This window comes from Achroia grisella, unplaced genomic scaffold (assembly GCF_030625045.1).
Source record: "Achroia grisella isolate CSIRO2021 unplaced genomic scaffold, CSIRO_AGI_Agris_v1 utg900, whole genome shotgun sequence".
Lineage (NCBI taxonomy): Eukaryota > Metazoa > Arthropoda > Insecta > Lepidoptera > Pyralidae > Achroia > Achroia grisella.
Window position 1 is genome coordinate 197,975 of NW_026713059.1, and position 21,511 is coordinate 219,485.

Below are 21,511 nucleotides of genomic sequence, written 5' to 3' on the forward strand. Positions count from 1 at the left end.
TGCACATGTTTATCGTGATTTTGAATTTATTTTAATATATTCTTCGTTTTTCTTAAAATAATGGCATTATTATTAGTCTGTTATTAAATATTGATAAAACGGCCCTGCAAGATGAAGTTCAATTATAAGGTAATTTCAATTATTAGGTTTTCATTTTCAACAATTACACTTTTAGGTTTTATTTATACTTATTGCGACAATATAAAAATTATTGCTTTTAATTCTTGGAGCTTTAACTCACGCAGAAAAGAGAAGGGTCATGTATATTTCGTCGTCATGTATAGGTCTACTATATATTTAATACACAAATGAGACTAAATCGCAGCTCATATATCTTTAACATTTGGTTAGATTTGGCGGTGTAGTCAATAAATTTTGCGTATACGTTTGACTTAGATCCAGTGATGGACTAGCCTGTTACCAAGAGTAGCAAATGCTTCGAACTCCGTACTATACATGCTATCTAACATAATTATAACAACTACAATAAAAATCATAATAACAATTAAAAAATTTCCGACTGAGCTATATTGTATATCAATTGATTTTTGTATCAGTACACAATTGAATTCGAATATTAAATTTATTTTCTTTATTAAAATTAATATAGTTTTAAGAATAGTGATTTTATTTTATTGAAATTTATATACTTAATGTTGTTAAAATTTATATTTTTGTTATATTTATATTATTTTGTTCAATTGAAATTTATTTCTTAACTAGCTGTGACCACAGTTTCAGGGAAGTGTGTGTTATTCTGAGATATAAGCTGTATCATTGTAAAGTTTCAACAAAATTCATTCAGTAGTTTCTGCGTGAAAGAGTAACAAACATCCGCCCAACAAACAAACAAACTTTCGCATTTATAATATTAATAAGATGTACTTCTGTGTTACAGTTTAGCAATTTACTGGGAACTGTATATAAGAAAGGAGATATAATATTTACACAAGATGGCAACTGTGTCATTAGTCCTGTGGGTAACAGGATCACCGTATACAACCTCAAACAGTAAGTGACTCCATCATTGTATTTAATATTAGTGCATTAATTTCGAGAGTTATAGGTTTGATTCCTCGCATGGTGCAAGGAATGAAAACTGCAAGCACTGGTAGTCAGTTTCATACATGACTACCAGTGTTTATAGTGGTCTAGGTGATCTAGCAGTTTAGCACACTGCCTTCAACAGTCAGAACATTTGTATTCATGAGTATGGTTGTTTTGTATTGGTCCGGGTATTTTATATATATATTATGTATGTATTTACAAAAAAAGTATCTATGTATTTGCATCAGTTATTTAGTACCCATAATACAAGCTTTAGCTGGCCTAAGTTGGGACTGGATGGCGCTGTGTGTATTGTTCTGAGATTATTATTATTATTATATTATGTATTTATTATTAGTGGTCTGTATATTTACAAAAAAAAATGTATTTAAACATTTCTATCAGTTGTCTAGTTGTAAACTTATGTTGTATAAGCTTTGCTTAGTATGGGACTAGATGGCGCTGTGTGAAACATCTAGGGTTATTATTGTTAACATTTTGTTTAAAAAATATACATTTACAAGCATTTTTATCCAGTCAAGGCTGGATAAAAATGCTTGATTCTTACTTTGGTTACCTCATGTAATGCAACACAGCTTTTATGTAAAAGACAAAACAGCAGCAAGTTTCTTGCAAGAGTAACTCTTGTGTAGTCTGCTTTCCAAATATGCAGTAGAGTAAAAATATTATATGACTGTTTAAAAGTACTTATGTTAAATTTATTTGAATAAAGATCATTTTTATTGTGATAATGATACTTTCTCTGTGGTATATTAAAGTTTGGTATTACATTAATTTCCAGTAATAAAAGCAACACACTGTCTGTGGAAGGTCGCTTCAACTACACAGCTATAGATCTGTCACCCAGTGGGTCTATGCTCTTAGCTGTAAATGAGAGTAAGTATTTAGTTCAATAAAAAATGTACATATATGAACATTTTTTTTTAATTATGAATATGGTAGGCTTTAAAGTTAAGGCTACAACTGATTGATTTTTAATATTACAAACTTTCTACAAACGGTTTCACCTGCTTTCAATTTCAATAAAAATATAGCACCTATATATTATTCTGATATTATTCTGAAGGCTGGAAAGTTTCATAAAAATTCAGTGATTTATGTGTGAAATAGTATTATACATCCATACTTACAAACTTTCGCGTTTGTAATATTATTAAGATTATATATGTTATATGCCCCTCCTCATCAAAATTTAGAAAGCTAGCTAGCCTTTTAAAATAACTGATTTTTAACATAAAAAAATTGAATGATAGGTTTTAGAAAGAAATCACTAGGAAATTGGTATGGTGAAAGGAATGGTGGGGAATGCCACAGTAAAGCTTAATCCTTAATATTATAAATGTGAAAGTAGGGATGTTCGTTACGCTTTTACGCAAAAACTACTGAACCGATCATTATTAAATTCTGTACACATGTTCTTGAAGGTATTGAGTATTGAGGGAGTGAATATATGGTAATTTATATTTAAAAAAACAAATATTTTTGATTTAATGTGAGCGAAGCTGCAGATAAAAGCTAGTATTTAATAAACAATATCCAGCAGTAGATTAATGAACATATTTTTTTGCAGAGGGTGAAGCACAAATGATCAGCATGCTAACCAGTGCAGTAGTACACAGGTACAAGTTCAAACAGCATGTCAATGCTGTTAAATTCAGTCCGGACGGAAAGTATTTTGCTGCTTGTTGTGATCAGACGGGTTAGTATTGCCATTTAATAAAATAAATGGAAAAACCTTGTATGATGGTCTAATTTATTTTTTAAATGGCCAATCTGAATTAAATTATATCAGCATTGAGTATCAAAATATGCCACTTAAAAACAGTATACACATATATGTTATTTTCTTCTATTCCAGTGTTCATAATGACAGCTCCCAGCTGTTTCACAGGCGAGTTCCGTTCCTTCGTCATAAAGCGTGTCTTCCAAAAGGCCCACGATGAAGTAACTTGCCTCGACTGGTCCTCATGCTCCAACCTCCTTGCTGTCGGTTCTAAAGATACAACAACTAAAATATACACACCTGAATATTTAGAGAATTTTTATATGTATTCATTGGGTGGTCATACTGATAAGGTTGTTGGTGTTTTCTTCGAGAAAAAGAGTTTGGACCTTATTACAGTGAGCAGGAATGGTCAGATTTGTTTGTGGGAGGCGAGTATTGATTCGGATGATCTGGTAATCTCGGAGGTACAGACATCTCATAGGAAGAGGAGAAAATTGCAGAAGAAAGAGAAGGAGCAAGAGAGTGATGATGATATTGATGAAAAGAATGTTGTTGAAAAAGATAAGGAATATGTAAGTATAGATTTTATATTTTTAAAATTCAGCGTTTAATATACATTATTTATATTGATAACAGGGTCTTAAGGCGAATCATTTTATAGTAAATTAGCAGACCAAGCTACGCGTTGCTATGGCTAAAGTTCTTGAATAAAATAATATTGCGATTATAAATTGAGATGTAAGCTATCCTATCTTTCAAGTTGGATCAAATTGCACATATTGTGCAAATCAAGTTTGCAATTGTTTCAGCAGTTGTCCGCGATGGACTAGGAGTCCATTGCGGACAACTACTGAAACAATTTAATAATAATAATAATAATCTCAGGACAATTCACACAGCGCCATCTAGATCCAAGTTAAGCTAGCTAAAGCTTGTGTGGGTACTAGACAACTGATACAAATACATAGATAATTTTTTTTTTCGTAAATACATACATATTATATATAGAAAATACCCAGACCTATACAAACAATCATACTCATGAATACAAATGTTTGTGTCGTGCGAGGAATCGAACCCGCGACCATCGGTCGTAAAGCGGTATGCTAGACCGCTAGACCACCGAGGTCGTCATTTGGTAATTTGATACATAATTATGTAATATAATTTGATACATAATTGAAAGAAACAACGTGATACATAATTTTTGTATATAAAGATAAAATTAAAATTATCATGGGCGTCCAGCATCAATAGTCAATTAGTGTAAGGATATAGTAATTACTGTGTGTCCCGATCTTTTGTTGGAGAATCTAGTGGATGATAGTAGAAACTGCTAGTGCCCCGCCAGCGTAAACCGTAAACCAGGAGGGTGCACCGTAAAAATCAGTTAAAAAAATCAGTTTTGTGGTACCTATAGTACAAGCTTTTATATGTTGTATTATTATAATTAAATTTCAGGAGAGTGACAATGAACAGGATGCAGAAATAAATAGCAATGATAAAGAAGACGGCAACAGATTGTATTATAAAAAACTAGGTAGACATTACATAGGCGAGGCGCTCAGGAGATCCGACTATAAGATTAAATTGACTGCAGCTCAGTACCACAAGGGCACTAAGTTGTTAATCACAGGTAATTTTTATTAATAATAGTTTTTAGACCTTAACATAAGGGTTAACTAAATAAGGGTTATTATTTGTACCTAGTTGTTAGCCGGAACTTCGTCTGCATGGAATTTCACTTTTTTATAATTAAAAGTAGCCTAAGTTACTCCTTATGACATTAACTTAGTAGAGACGTGAAAGTGTGAGTACCAGAGTGAGAGTCCCGTCAAAATCAGTCCAGCCGACAGACAGGCAGAATTTTTTCTCTTATTAGTTGTCTAGTATCCATAACACAAGCTCTGGTTAACGTGGGACTAGATAGTGATGTTAATTATACAGGGTTTTTGTTTATATAAATAAATCTATCCTCAATTTGACCACAGACTTTACCAATAAACGTGGTAGTGTATCTAATACTCGGCTAAGTACTGTTTTAAATCTAAATGTACAATGAATAATATAACAAACTAGCTGTACCCGCGACTTCCTCCGCGTGGAATTATACTTTATTTTTCTAAAATAAAATAATATTTCTAAAATAAAAGTAAGTTACTATTTATTACTTAATTACCTGCCAAAAATATCCCGTCGAAATCGGCCCAACCATTTCAGAGATTAGCTGGAACAAACAGACAGACAGACAACAATTAAAAAAAATGTTGTTTTGGTGTATGTATCGTATATTCATATGCATGTAGTAAAAAACGGTTATTTCAATATTACAAATGTTCAATATTCAAGAAATTACTAATTATCCCATATATTGAATATAAATTAGCAGTTTATTTTTATTTATTTATTTATTTACTCTTTATTGCACTAGAAGTATATTACAAAGAACATAAGTACTTAATAACTAATAAGGCACAAAAGGCGGTCTTGTCGCGTAGCAATCTCTTCCAGACAACCTTTGGGTAGAGGAGAGAAGTTTATTAAGTTTTATTTTATTTTATGCTATTTTTTAGGTTTCTCCAGCGGTATATTCTTTCTCCACGAGATGCCAGATGTGAACCTTATTCACACGCTCAGTATATCGGAACACAGGATCAGCAGTATAGCAATATCACCGCCTGGAGATTGGATAGCATTTGGATGTCCGCATATTGGTCAACTGCTCGTATGGGAGTGGCAGAGTAAGTGAAATTCAGACGGGCCGAGGTACCAACTCTTAGTGGGGTGCCCTCAGAGTAAGGTATCTTGCAGGCAAGAGTTGACCTTCAGCCACTCCACAAGTCCTTCCTTGGTTTTGGAGTGCCATCTGCATTCGCCCCCTCACCGGTGAAGCTGTAAAGCCTAGCTGCGGCCAACAGTATTAGAATAGTTATTAAGAGTAAACGACTATTTATTGTATATAACTAAGTTGTTCATATCTTTCATAATCTTATTTTATAAAAGGAATATTAGAATTCTGCACTCCTTTTCTACATAAACTATAAGTTTTCGAACTTCTACATCTGCACAATTTACATTAAAAAATTTTTGCTTTACCTTTTAATATATAGCTAATGCGATTAAATAAAATAGTCATTTTGAAATAAGGCCATATTTCTAAAAATTGCCGTGCACGTTGCCACGGCAATTTTTAGTCTAATTTTAATTTCTAATTTTTATGTTAGTTTTAATGTCTAATTTTCCTGGCAGGTGAACAATATGTAATGAAACAACAGGGCCACTCTCTAGACATGACCTGTTTCTCTTACTCACCCGACGGCCTCTACATAGTAACGGGAGGGTACGACGGGAAAGTCAAGGTGTGGAATACAAGCACAGGATTCTGCTTCGTTACATTCAGCGAGCATAAGTCATCGGTGACCAGTATAGTGTTTAGTGCAAATAAGAAGTTCTTTGTGTCATCATCACTTGATGGTACAGTCAGATGCTACGATTTAACTAGGTAAGTGTTTTTTTAAAATAAATATACGCATTTTGATATAAACTAAAACAACGGTCTATACAGGGAAAATTTAATATTGCATAAAAAACTGTCCTCTTGAGTATACATGCCATTTCAATTCAGTCTACAATTGTTCTGGAGAGGTATAAGTAACGTGTGTAACATTTTGTTGTGGAAGCGTAGTGGGACGGGTCATCGGGGTCCCTAAAATATGACTGAGTGTAGTGATGTCTGTCTCACACGTCATACTGATCTGCTCTGATAACTATAACTGATTTATTTTGTTACTCAAGTAACTTTTCATTTATTTATGTCAATTTTGCTATTTGGCAGTTTATAATTTTTTTTAAAAACGTACTCCTGTATAACCTTAATTTAAACGCATATTTCTTGCTCGTTCTTCTCATGCAGAGTTTGCGTTCCGAATAAGTGGTAGAGTAATAAAAATATGATTAGTAATATGTGCTTACATTAAGTTTATTTCAATAAATATTATTTCTAATTATATTTTTACAAAGTCTAATCATATCAGTGTATAAGATATATATATATTATTAGGTACCGCAACTTCCGGACCCTGACTTCTACCACCCTGGTGCAGTTCAGCTGTGCAGCGCTGGACGCCAGCAGCGAGCTGTGCGCTGCAGCGGGCCAGGATGTCTTCGATATCTGCCTCTGGTCCATTAAGTTTGGAAAGCTTCTCGATGTTAGTCCCTTTATTATAACTAGTGGTCGTTGAATGGTTGAAATTCGATCATAATTAATTTAACATGCAGTAAAATTATAGACAAATAATATTAAAAACGAACAATATTAGTCTATTTTAAATTAAACCACAGACTTTAATAATAAATAAAAGATAAAAGAGTATATATGCACATGCATGTATACTCTTTTATCTTTTCAAATACATGGTAGTGATTTCTTTATTGATTTAATGTATTTTTTATACTTAAATTTAAAAAAATACAACCATTCTTACTCCTTCTGTATATTATAAGTGTAGAAAATTTCACAATCCTACGTCCGCGTAATTTTCATAAAAAGAAGCATCAGTGGAGGACTATAAGATGAGTATAAGGTCAGGTCAGTTATAATATCATAACAAATTCACCAAGAATTTATCATGATGGATTCCAGAAGGAAATGTATTTCTAACAATGTAATTTTATTTATATTGCTTCAGCAACTTAATATTATTTATACAACAATATTGTCCTGTATTTATTAATCTACGTAACTTGCATTCCAAATAAATAAATAAATCGCCTTGCCATATATCGTGTACAGGTACTAGGAGGTCATGAAGCGCCAGTATCCAGTTTATCATTCAGCCCCACGCTGACAAGTTCCCGCCTTGCGTCCGCCAGCTGGGACAAGACAGTCCGACTGTGGGATTGCATCGAGACCAGCTCTGAATGTGAGACCATACAGCTCTCATCGGATGCGCTGCAGGTCGTCTTCAGGCCTGATGGAGAAGAGGTATGTAAATTAAATATTTGCAGAAAAACCTCAGTTGTGTAGTAGTTTAAAACACTGTCTTTTCGTGCGATGGTTCTGTTTTCATTCTTTGAACATAGATCTTTATATCCCTTTGTATTGATTTGATGTATTTTATTATGTAATCAAAATAAGCAACTATTGAATAGTATTTTTTAAATAAATTTTCTGTAATTTCAATGATATCCAGGTAAACTTATTGTGTCTTCTTATATATAAAATTCTCTTGTCACAATGTTAGTTACCATACTCTTCCGACCGATTTTTATGAAATTTTATATGCATATTCAGTAGGTCTGAGAATCCGCTACTATCTATATTTCATACCCCTAAGTTATAAGATTGTCCACCCCTAACATTCTTTTATTTTTTTGTTATAGAAAAGTTAGGGTTGTACGTATTTTTTAACCCTAACTTTTCTATAATCAAGATAGAAGGGTGAAAATAGTAACATAGAGGTATACATAGTACAGAGTAAGTAACACATCTGTGTGTTACTTACTCTGTTTCTCCTTTTAATTAAAAGTGTATTAAATTTTTTCAGATTGCAGTCTCAACATTGGACGGTAACATTACCTTCTTCAACACAACGTCGAGCGAGCAGACGGGTAGTATAGAAGGTCGTAACGACCTCGGTGCGGGACGAAGTGATACCGATCTTATTACCGCTGCTACTAATCTCAAATCCAAGTGAGTTTACAGTTTATGACATTTTTTTAAAACCTGGATATTACCACATTATATATTACCACAGCGCCATCTAGTCCCACGGTAAGCAGAACCAGACGGTTCCAGACGGTACCAGACGACTGATATAAAAATTTAGATATTTTTTTGTAAATATATACATAATAAAAAACCCTAGACTGATACAAACAATCATACTCATGGATACAAATTTTTGCACCGTGCTAGGTATCGATCCTGGACCATCAGAAAAACGGCGACCTGCTATACCGCCACCACCGCCACGAGGCTGTCAAGTAGGGATTTGATGCCGCTGTGTTAATTGTCCTGGGTTTTTTATTAACTATTTTTCTATTCTATTCCATATGTGCAAGAAATCGTATTTTTTTTGTATTTTTTTCATCGATGATAATGGAACTGTGTACCAGCCTGCACTAACGATTTACGCTAGCGGGGACCAGTGGAGGATGATTAGATGAACATGAGGTCAGGTCATTTAGCCCATCGTGACAAATTCCCTTCCCTCCAATTGTAAATAATTATTTATATGACTACAATTAATATTTATCTACAGAGCATTTACAACTATATGCTACTCAGCGGACGGCAGATGTCTGCTCGGCGGGGGTAACTCTAAGAACATATGCTTGTACAGTGTGAGGGAAGCGATACTGATCAAACAATTCGTCATCACGCAGAATAGATCGTTGGATGGAGTCAACGTGAGTTTATTTCACTTAACTGGTTTATTATCAGATCAGCGCGACGGTTGACTGGTAGAGAATGTCATCAGGCATTAAGTTCGCCATGTATACATTTTGTATACATACTGTCAGCGCTGCACTACACCAGGCGCCTGAGCGCAACCGATGGCGACAGCTGGTCGACAAGATAATGTAGAGTCGCGATCCTCAGCAGTGAGGGAACGATTAAGAAGTATATATTTTGTGTAATTTGTTCATGGGCAAGATTGCGATATTCGTTTTAAAATCAGTGTTTCCTAACATTTTTAGCATTTCTAAAATGCATACGCCCCCTATGTAACATACATAATTTATAATATTAAAAAAAATCACTTAAATGATAGGTTAGAGGAAGGTATCATTAGGAAATTGTTAATGAAACACAGTAAGTAAATTTACAAAATCTAGTTGTACATAAAAACATAATTTTAATAAAGATTTTTCTATTTACTTATTAATCTATTAATTTAATTTAGTGATAAAACAATTATTTAAAGAATTTCATTTTTTCATTAAATTTGGCACTTAAATCTAGCATTGCATTTAAATGGCCCGGAGAGAAAGGGTTACTTTAAGTTAAGAAACTCGAGTTGAGTAAATTTGTTTTTTTTTAATTATACATAGAAATTATATTAGATCAATAAAAATAACATTATACACCTTACCATGTATTTGACACACAGACTCTTAAGTCTATTATTAAGATGTGTAGTCAAATTGAGATTAATATTGTATGTTTTTAATATAATTTGTCTATAGGTTTACTGAATCTCAAACATAATCATAATTTAAATTGATGATAGTCGATTTTAGACCAATGTACCACCACTAGTTTAAATAAATACATAATATACAATTAGATCATAAAAATACCTGAAATAAATAAAAAAACTATACATACTACCATGTTTTTGACAAAACACGTACACTCTTTTGCTCATTGTTGAAGACTACAAATTGAGAATAGATAATATTGTTTGTCTATACTCTTTTCTGAATGTCAAACATAATTTAAATGAATTATGGTCCACTAGATTAAATAAATACATAATATAAAATTAGATCATAATAAATACCTAAAATCAATTTTTTTATTAATATTGCTTGTCTTTAATATTATTTGTCTATAGACTTATAGAATCACAAACATAATCGTAATTTAAATTGATTATAGTCGATTTTCAACCAATGGGGCACCACTAGTATTAAATAAATACATAATATACAATTAGACTAATATACAATTGACATTAGTCAGATATGCTGAAAGAGAAGGGAGATACAATTAGATCAAGTCATGTATATAATAAATTTGATTGCAGGATTTCGTAAACCGGCGCCTAATGACAGAGTTCGGTAATATGGCTCTGATTGAGGAGAGGACAGAGCTGGAAGGTGGGCAGGTTGCCATTCGTCTCCCCGGCGTCAAGGACGGCGATATGGCTGACAGGAGTGTAAAGCCGGAGGTAAGTGTTGTATATAAAACTAGCTGAACCCGCGACTTCGCCCGCGTAGAATTTAACTTTATTTTTCTAAAATAAAGGTAGCCTAAGTTGCTCCTTATTACATCAGCTACCTGCCAAAGAAAGTCCCGTCAAAATCGGTCTAGCCATTTCAGAGATTAGCCGGAACAAACAGACAGACAGGCAGACAAAAATTCTAAAAAATGTTATTGTGGTGTATGTACCGTATTTATATTCATATGCATGTAGTAAAAAATGGTTATTTTAATATTACAAACAGACACTTCAATTTCATTTATATACATAGATACTAATACTAATAACAAACTAGTTTTATCTAAATGCCGTTTAAAGTTAGTAATTGCATAAGGTTTTACAACAAACTGCCAGATTCTGTTCTAAATCCGCCTGAATAATTAAACGAAATTGTACAAGAACACTTGTACACATCTTGACAATCATTCAAATCTCTGTAGTCCTAGTATAGTTCTGTCAATTCTGTTTACCAATATCTTTACACAGTATAAAATGAAGTCGCCTAGGCTGTTTGTTCGCTTACATCTTTTAACTTGCGCAACAGATTTTAATGCAGTATTTAGAAATAGATAGTGTTTCAAGAGGAAAATTTATATATATATTACATGTACCCCAGTGCGAGTAGCTAATATACATACAACAATAAAATTATAACAGTAGAGTAGATAATAATAGAGTGTAGATAGATATACAGATAAGATTTTTTATTTGTATCTTACTACACATATATATTCTTAATAACAAATACTTTATAATATAGACTATTGGACTATTACAAAATGGGAGTTGTCTCGTATCAATATTTAAAGAGCATGATGGAAGATCGTGGAAAGTGGCTAGAGCTTCACCGACCAAAGCGTAGCTCTTAAATTATGAAACAATCATTGTATAGACTATTTAAACCACAGAGCAAAAAACTTCTGTGTAGATAAGACGAACTACATGATAAGGCGTTTATTGTATTCGTACGTAACAATTACACATATATAAATGTGGACTATACATGTCTGTCTGTTCAGGTAAGAGTGTACTGCATTCGTTTCTCCCCGACCGGCGAGAGTTTCGCCGTCGCAACCACCGAAGGTCTCCTGCTCTACAGCCAAAATGCTGGCATCGACGGTACATTTAGGTGAGTTCAAATGTTAGATACATTTAGACTTTAACGATTTTATTACAAAAAATCTGTTAAAACTCGGACGAAACGTGGTCTAAATGGTCGTGGTTTAAACCATTCCTAAAGTTAATACTTGGAATAAACCTAACATTATTACGAATCCAGATCTAACAGAGGACTACTTAGTACTACAGTTAAATCGTTCATTATGTATTCCATACAGAAATCAGTCACTCATGTCTGTTAGCGTACAATTACGTTCCGTTTTACCAGAAATATGAAAAGATCAAAAATAATATTACTTCAAATAAAAATGTATAAACTAAAAATAAATTTATTTCTATTTATCTATTTATATCTATTCTATTCATTATAACTATTTCATTAATATATAATATTTGTTAATGTACTATTAGGCTGAAAATCAGTTTTAAATTACAAGTAGGAGTCCTATACATTTCTTGTCCTATACATTGTAACACAGAACAACGGCACTCTACTATATTCCAAACCTAGACTATTGACGCGAGGAGTCCCGCAGGGATCAATTCTGGGTCCCCTCTTATTCATTCTGTATAGTGCTGACATTGCTAGATACTGTGAAGGATGTTTATATCACCAATATGCGGATGACTTACAAGTTTACATGTCTATAAATCCTCAAGATACAAACATGGCGGTTAGAATATTGAACTCAACACTTTTCCGTATATCGAACTGGTGTAATAAAAATTCTCTTGTTTTGAATCCGGCTAAGTCGAAATTCATGATATTGGGTTCTAAATTGCAGGTACAAAAAATTAAAAATCAAACACCAGTTATAACAGTAGAAGGTACACCTCTGTTGCAAGTAACTGAAACGCGCAATCTGGGTCTACTAATGGACTCTGGTCTTAAATTCGAAAACCATGTCCTAGATTGTGTGGGGAATTGCTTCTACAGACTAAAGATATTATACAAAATTCGAAATTATCTTTCAACTGATCTACGTGTTCGACTGTGCGATTCTCTGATATTGTCCAAGCTGAGTTACGGTTTAGCTGTTTTCGGTTCATGTACACTAGCTAGATCACGGCGGCTTATCCAACGTGTACAAAATGCATGCGCCTGTTTTTGCTTCCGTATACCACCGCGTAGTCATGTCTCTCCTTATCTCAATAATGCTAAACTACTAAATATGTCTTCACGTTACAACCTTTATTTTGCGACTTTGTTGTTTGATGTCATTGAATCCAAAATGCCTGATTACCTTTATAGAAAACTTGTGTGGTCTGGCAATCAGCATGCTTTTAAAACCAGGGCTTCGTTGTATCGACTAGTGACTCCAGCACATCGGACTACTGCCTTCAGAGGCAGTTTCAGATATATGGCCTCCAAGTGTTGGAATAACTTACCTCCTCCTATTCGTAATATAAAAACTAAAGTGAATTTTAAAAACCTTTTAAAAAAACACTTATTGTCTGAACAACTGACTTTAAATAGGAGGTCCTTTATCTGAGGAGTCTTTTTTTCAACGACCGAAGTCGGTAAGCATGGTCAGGAACAATAATGTCTGACTCACGGCGCGTTTAGCCAGCGACCTTGTATATGCAACAACTATTATTTATGTACGTAGTATGTATCTATAGGTTAACAATATATGTATACATAACACACCACTTCATTTTTAATCTATTTGTATATTGTATAATGTTTTGTAATAGTATAATTTTTTAAGAGCTCGAAGTGTAATATATAAACATTCACGTATATATGTATGTATTTAATTATAGGAGCCAACAGAATATCAGCGCTGCAGACTTATCTGTAGCTTCATGCTGAGTTGGTTGCCTCTTCATCATTGCGACACATAAAGCCACCTCCATTTTTATTTTATTTTGTAATATTATATTTCTGTATTATTTAATCTGTAAACTTTATTTCTATTTATAAAATGTATCTCATGTATGCTATGTGTTTGTAATGGTTGAATAAAGAACTTATCTATCTATCTATCTATCTATACGGAGAAAAGGAACGGCGGGATATTTTTATTGGATCGATGCGAATGGTGACTATTTCAAAGTCAAATGAGTGAAAAATTAACAAATAACGTCTTTTATATATTTTTATTATCGTAAAATTAGCTTTAAATATTTTTAGTTAATATATTTTTAATTTAGTTAAAATATTTTTCGAAAAACAACAAATTAAAATACAATTTTTAAAATAGTTTGATTTTTTGCATTTAGACCACTGTTAAACTAGGGGCATCGCAGGTCTAACTTTAGACCATAGACGAATCACGGTTTAGAGATAAACTTCATTTTGTAATAAGGAATACATTGGTGAATGGTTTATTACTAGTGCTAAACCAGGTTTATCTTTTGTAATAAGGCCGTAAGAGTTTACTACTAGACTCACTGTCCTATTTATAATTTATATATTCATACCATAAGCAAAAATTGTTTACCCTTTTTACGAAAATTGCGCGGTATTTACTCGACAAGCATGAAATATTGCACACTTGTCATCAGACCACATAACTAACAATCCAAATTAATCTAAATAACAATGAAAAATATTGGTAAAAATTTATTATTTATTTTAGTACATATTTAAGCAAATTAAACTACGGACTATAACCCATTTGCATTACTTTTTTCTATTTCTAACAATGAATTAATAATTAACAGGCCCTATCGGTTGGAGTCAGGTTCTACTCCTCAAATGGTGAAGCAGCATCTGCGAGAGAAAGCCTGGGGGAACGCACTACTCGGCGCAATACAACTGAACGAACTCACTATTATACAGGAGTGCATTGAATCCATACCACCTTCTGATAGTAAGTTTCTTATAATATTATAAGCTAGCTGACATCATCTGCATCACATACTTACTTGACATATATAATTATTTTTCGCCAAAATTACATGATATCTTTTTAATGTATAGCCTATGTGTTATTCTGATGCATTAGCTAATATAGCTTTCCTTCTATTTAGTTCTAGCTGACCTCAGAACTTTGTCTGAATCTCACTTACTTGACATTTTGCATTATATTTCGCCCAATTTACGTATCTTTTTAAATTATAGCCTATTTGTTATTCTAATGTCGAAACTATAATAATGTAAAGTTTTATCAGAATCCCTTCAGTAGTTTTTGCGTAAAAGAGGAACAAACATCCATCCATACTCACAAACTTTCGCGTTTATAATATTATTCAGATATATATAATTAATATTTATTCAACTTAAGTTAACGTATACATATACATCTATATACGTAAATACGTTAAGTTAATGTATTTACGTATATAGATGTATCTAGGTAAGTATTAGTATTAAAAAAACTAAAATATCTTTCCAACAAATAGGTGTGCAGTTTGGCGAGTCATTGTATAGTAATAGGTTCATTTAACCTATTTTTATTAAAAAAATAAATAAGACTCAGTTTTGAATAGATTTTATTTTATTATTTTATTCTACCGCTTATTCGGAAAGTAGATCACAGGAAGGTCTAATAAAAAGACAGATTTTTACTCTTTTTCTTTGTCGCATTCGGATAACTTAACCGTTAATAACCGCATTTTGTCATTAGCTAACCATACAGGTTAAATAACGGTAGCTAACGGGTTTATAACTATAGTCCAGAGTCATAATAAAAATATCATTTCAGTTGAACTTACGGTAACGAGTTTAGAAGAGGACTACAATAGTCGTCTTCTAGAGTCAATAGCGCGACTTCTAGAAGACAGTCGCCATCTCGAGCACTTTCTATTGTGGGTGAAGGCAGCGTTGTCAGGGAAGAGGAAGATACCACCAAATGTACTGCTCGCGTTGGAGAAAGTACTCACCGTTAAGTACTCGCAGTTGAGCAAAATGTAAGTTGGCCTTTATAATTTTTTTTACTGGTCACCATATCCTATCCTGACGATATTAATTTTGTCCACCGCTGTTCTGAACAGGAATCTGGTGCTAATCCCGAACCACTGTTTTAAATTCTTTAGCCATCTGCTTCTTAATGATCCCATTTATTTGGGGTTGGAGTAACATTTCTATTGCATTCATCCCTGTTCGCAGTCATCTCGTTATTTACTCCCTTTATTACCGTATCATCTTCCACACAGTCCATCCTCTTTTTCGGCCTTCCTCTGCTAAGGGCAGAGGCTGAACGATCCACATCCATATGTAACATCTTCCTTAAAATAATTACCTTAATCTTCATTTCACACACAGGAACAGCAAATTACAAATAATAATAATATTTTTTTATTAAGCCGCTATCATTACATCATAGAGATCTTAAATTGTTTTATGATAATTGTTTTACGTAAACAATAAGTATTATGATAAATGTATAGTAGCATACAAAGGTGAGCTTATCTCTATAAAGAGATTTCTTACAGTAAACTTAAAAAATGTTATAGGATAACGTGTTAACTATATCAGCCATACATACGTGTAGGAAAACAAAGACATGCAATATTGTTATATATTTGTATTCATGAATGTATGTAGTTCTTTCTATTGGTCTGGGTGTTTTCTACGTATTTAAGAAACATGTGTAATTAATGTATTTAAGTATTCTATCAGTTGTCTAGTACCCATAACACAAGCTCTGATTAGCTTGGGACTAGATGCCGCTGTGTGAATTGTTCTGAGATATAGAATAGAAATAGAAATAATCTTTAATCAAATAAACTCATTACAAGCACTTTTGAGTAGGCATGTTTTGATTCTACCACTCATTCGGAATGCAGATTCATCACAAGAAGAATGAGCAAGAAACTTGTGTGTTGCTCTTTTTAATAGATTTTTTTATATAAATAATTACAGTATAACAAGTAAGAGGCATGCGATAATCAACATAGAAATAGCTACGCACTCATAGTATAATCAGATAATGTAGTCAGCGCTATGGATTTAAAATTTTTCTATGAAAACATTATTATCGTTAACGAATTCTTCAATTTTATAAGCTTTTTTGCAAAGTAAGTGTCATTTAAATCTTTTTTCAGGAAGATTTATAACAGACTCTGGAATTTTGTTGTAAAACCTTACGCAATTACCATAAAACGAATTACTAACTTTAGTTAAACGACATGTATTATTATTAATCTCAGGATAATTCAATGTATGAGGTGTTTATGTATTCAGATATTGTTGTATATATCATAATAAGTTAAAACTATAAGACTGTTATCAATTTACACGATTTAATCTTGATTACGTTTGAAAAGAACCGTACAAAAATGGATTGCATTGAAATCTGTACTAAGATTAGATACCAGAGAAAACTCTCTGGTTTTATGTTCTATTGGATACAATTTAGCAAAGACATTCAAATGACATCATGTAGTTATTTAATACTAAAATTATTACAAAACGAGTTATCGTCTCGCAAAATTCAGTATAGCGTACCTGAGTTGTTATCATGATTGATTGTACCGCGGACCATTGATAAAACGGTATCTGTGCTGATAATAGTAATAAGGCCAAGAGTAGCCGAGGTTCCTGTATACACTACAATTTCGGTATATATCAGTAGTCAGAAGTCTATCGATAGTTATTATTAGAACATTGTCATCTCATTCATCAATGTACTGGGTCAGGGTGACCTCCACTCGGGTCCCACTGGAAACTCATCATTTGCTTCTTCCTTATCCCATTTATTTGGGGTCGGCGTAATATGTCTACCTGGAAACTATCATGATAAATTACTTACTTAATTTAATTTATCACGATGCACTATTAGACCTGACTTCAAGTTCATCTATTTTTTTAATTATTCTACTATGAAAATTATTTTCTTATGTACTATATGTTGACAAATTACTAGTGAATTACTACTACAAATTTATTTCATTAATTACTACAGATTCATTAGTATTTTGTCAATTAAAAATATATACATATATTACATCGGAAAATAATTTTCATAATAGAACAATAAAAACCTGACCTTTAAGTTTCTATTCTTTTTATTGTTCTTTTATGAAAATTATTTTTAATTAGATTTTGCCCGCGGCTTCGCTCGCTTTAAGAAGTATTATTATTAGGTATAGTTTTTGCGGCTTTACAGTACTTTCATCCCCTTTTTTATCCCCTTGGGGGTAGAATTAATCAAAATCCTTTCTTAGCGGATCTACGTCATAACATCTACCTGCAAAATTTCAGCCCGACCCGTCCAGTGGTTTGGGCTCTGCGTTGGTAGATCACTATGTCAGTCACCTTTGAGTTATATATATATATATTTAGATTTCTTACATCACCAACAAGGTTTACGCCAATACAACTACTTAACAATATATGAAATACTAAGCGCCTTAATTATAGGCAACTACGATATTTATATCAAAAATTTCTGCTTACAATTAATAAAACATATGACGTCACAAATTTATTGTTAAAAATATATAAAAATAGTTTACAGTACTGATTTGACTGGAACTATTGAGATATTTATGGAATTTCCAATAACTATCACTACATATGTCAACTGATGAGTGATTTTTGTAATAGGACATTGTAAATTCTCATTACTTTGTGTAAAGGTATTGGCTAGGTTTGTACCTAGCCGAACTGGCCTGTATTAAGTTGAAGTTTGTGTACTTAAATATTTCTGATTCCTGCGACACAAGCCTTGAGTTTAGTGCAGGGATTACTGTAAAAACATTTTATCTATAATCATTGAAAAGTGTACACAATTAATAAATTAATATCTTATCATCCTCCACTGGTGCCCCGCCTGCGTAAACAGTTAGTGCAGGAGAGAGAACCTTTCCATTATCATCTATTAAAAAAAATGACATAATAGTAAAATACCGTAACAATTTCAGAATTTTTAAACGGTATGCGAAATGTAGTTCGTAACACTTTAGGCTTTTGGAATGTCTAATCAGGGCCGTCACATAATAACGTGATGTCCATAGACCTGTGGGCTAATTATGTAACACGATATGAAATTGTTTCTGTTGAAGTTGTGATGCAATATGAAATCATTTCAATTTAAAAAATGCGATCAAGTAAGGTCGAATGACCGCAACATAAATCATTTCTATCGATAAAACACTACTCTGAAGTTGCAGCGGAATATTGTTAATCCGACCAATTTAAAAAGTCAGTACATTAGATAGCTTATACCTTTAGAGGGATACATTTTAATTTATTGGGTTGTTACACTAGTTGGTTGATTTGAAACAATTTTTATTGCGTTCAAAAATTACAAAATATACTGCAGCGTTCACTTGTTCTTTTATTTTAATTTTATTAATAGACATTTAATAAAATAAAATAAAGAAAGTCTATTCTATTCTAATGAAAAAATAAGGTTAATAATTTTGAATATAAAAGCATATTTTATACAAACTATTTATAATCATTAATAATATTAATCTAACCTACAAATTAAATTTTCTTTTGTGCTATAGATACCTAGGTAAGTACGTAGGTATCCATATAAATTTAAAATGATATGGGCACATCTTTTTAAATTTGTACATAATTGTAAAAACTTTAAACAAATAAATTTATTTACTTTAAACAAATCACAGAGCATCATAAACGTATTCCGTTCACAGAGCACCGTATTCATTGAAATAGTTTTTTAATTATATTAATATCATAATCAACCCTAATTTTATATTAAACATTTACTCTAGTTAATACAACATTCTATGTGATTTGGGACGAAAATAAAATATCGAATTGGCAACACTGATGTCGTGTTGTGAGTCGTGACAATTTTCCCATTTTAATAAATTTAAAACCTTTTCACGACTTTCTACGTAATATTTAATATAATAAAAATATATGTAATACTGAAAATTACCAAAACAAGATAAATAATGCTGCTAATGCTGATATTTTAAAGATTGTAACCAAAAGAAACACCTTCTAAATTGTTTCTCATAATGTAAAAACCGTTTCAATTCCACGCTGTCATTTCGGCAAAATAGCGATTACGTGACGTTGCAACGAGGTTACTAAATCGACATTCGATAGAAATAATTTTTATCGATATGTAAAGTTGCGTTTACGTTGCAATGCTAGTTGACAGCGTCAAATGGCGTCTATATGATCGCATTATTGACAGATGACGTCATTTTCACTACGTTACATACGAAAAACGTTGCGAACGAAGTTACATAATTAGCCCACTGTTCATACATACTCGTAACTGATCAGCTGGGCCATTAGATTGTTTGCCATTTACATAAAAAAAAGAAATAAACGTCAACGTTTTTATAATCTTCACATTTCTGTGTCTGTAGTAGCTATTATGACTTTATGGTATCATTCCTTTATATGATCTTATAAAACATATTGTAGCGAGCTGGAAAGAAAAATTCAGTTTTTTAGTACGACATTTCGTACTCAGACACGTTTACAATATTAAGTTTTAAGTACATGAGTGAAGTAACTTGAAACAAGGCCTTACGCTGTTAAATGTAAGAGGAGTTTCCATATATTTTATTATTGACGGCCTGATCTAACGGTTTAGCACGCCGCTTTACTTCCGATGGTCACGTGTTCGATTCCTCGCACGGTACAAACATGAGTACGATTGTTTGTATTGGTGTTGTTTTCTATGTTTATTATGTATGTATTTACAAAAAAAACTTGTGTAATGTATTTAAGTATTCTATAAGTTGTCTAGTACTCATAACACAAGCTCTGATTAGCTTGACACTAGATGTTTAAATATATTTGATATGATATACAAATATACACATATCCATATATCAATACACATATATCATATCAATTTATAATTAATCTATAAAATCTATAAAAAAATTGAATGCATGATTGAATATTTCTATTCAATTTTAAAAAAGTATGTGTTGTTATCTATCTATATATAACTCAAAGGTGACTGACATAGTGATCTATCAACGCACAGCCCAAACCACTGGACGGATCGAGCTGAAATTTGGCATGCAGATAGATGTTATGACGTAGGCATCCGCTAAGAAAGGATTTTGATTAATTCTACCTCCAAGGGGATAAATTAGGGGATGAAAGTTTGTATGAAACTTTGTCAATTTTAAATCGATCGGGCTGAGACTTTGCATGAAAATCTACTATGACGTAAGCATCCCCTAAGAAAGGATTTTGATAAATTCCACCTCTAAGGACGGCGAGCGAGCGAAACCGCGGGAAAAAACTAGTATAAAATATATGTAATATAGTGAACTGAAGTGTACATATACTGCATATTTTTGGTATCCGCGCTCCCAGCCCCCAAAGATACAGGCCTGACCTACTACAGATAATAGAAATATATAAAAAATTGTATTGTAGTAAATATGTAAATGTAAATCTATATACAAATGTAAATGTTAATCTATATAAATAAATATATATATTTTGTTAAATGTGAAGTGAAATATTCATTCATTTTTTTAATGTTAGTATAGCCACATTTAATAATTTGTTTTTACTTTAAACAAAATTATGAAAAGTTTCTTATCCATTCTTGGCTGAATCTGTATTGCGAAGTGTAAAGATTATTTCTTATCTTTAACATATTGTGTTTTGCAGATGTGATTTCAACAAATACACAATTCGGTGTATAAAGACAGTTGGAGAGATGAGACCCAAACATGAAGCGGAGGCGATGGAAATGAGCGACAATGACTCCAGCGGCAGGGGAACCTACTCAGATAGTGATTAAACAATTATAAT

At 32.4% G+C, this 21,511-nt stretch overlaps 1 protein-coding gene across 1 annotated transcript; it reads left to right on the forward strand.

Moving 5' to 3' along the window:
* Positions 1 to 21,511, forward strand: LOC131853177 (periodic tryptophan protein 2 homolog). Its single transcript, XM_059204004.1, has 17 exons — positions 1 to 129; positions 899 to 1,011; positions 1,850 to 1,944; positions 2,639 to 2,767; positions 2,927 to 3,366; positions 4,256 to 4,430; positions 5,368 to 5,535; positions 6,044 to 6,296; positions 6,855 to 7,002; positions 7,587 to 7,778; positions 8,341 to 8,486; positions 9,058 to 9,205; positions 10,549 to 10,692; positions 11,745 to 11,854; positions 14,515 to 14,663; positions 15,498 to 15,702; positions 21,368 to 21,511. The coding sequence occupies exons 1-17, from the start codon at positions 112 to 114 to the stop codon at positions 21,498 to 21,500; spliced, it is 2,766 nt and encodes a 921-aa protein (XP_059059987.1). The 5' UTR covers positions 1 to 111; the 3' UTR covers positions 21,501 to 21,511.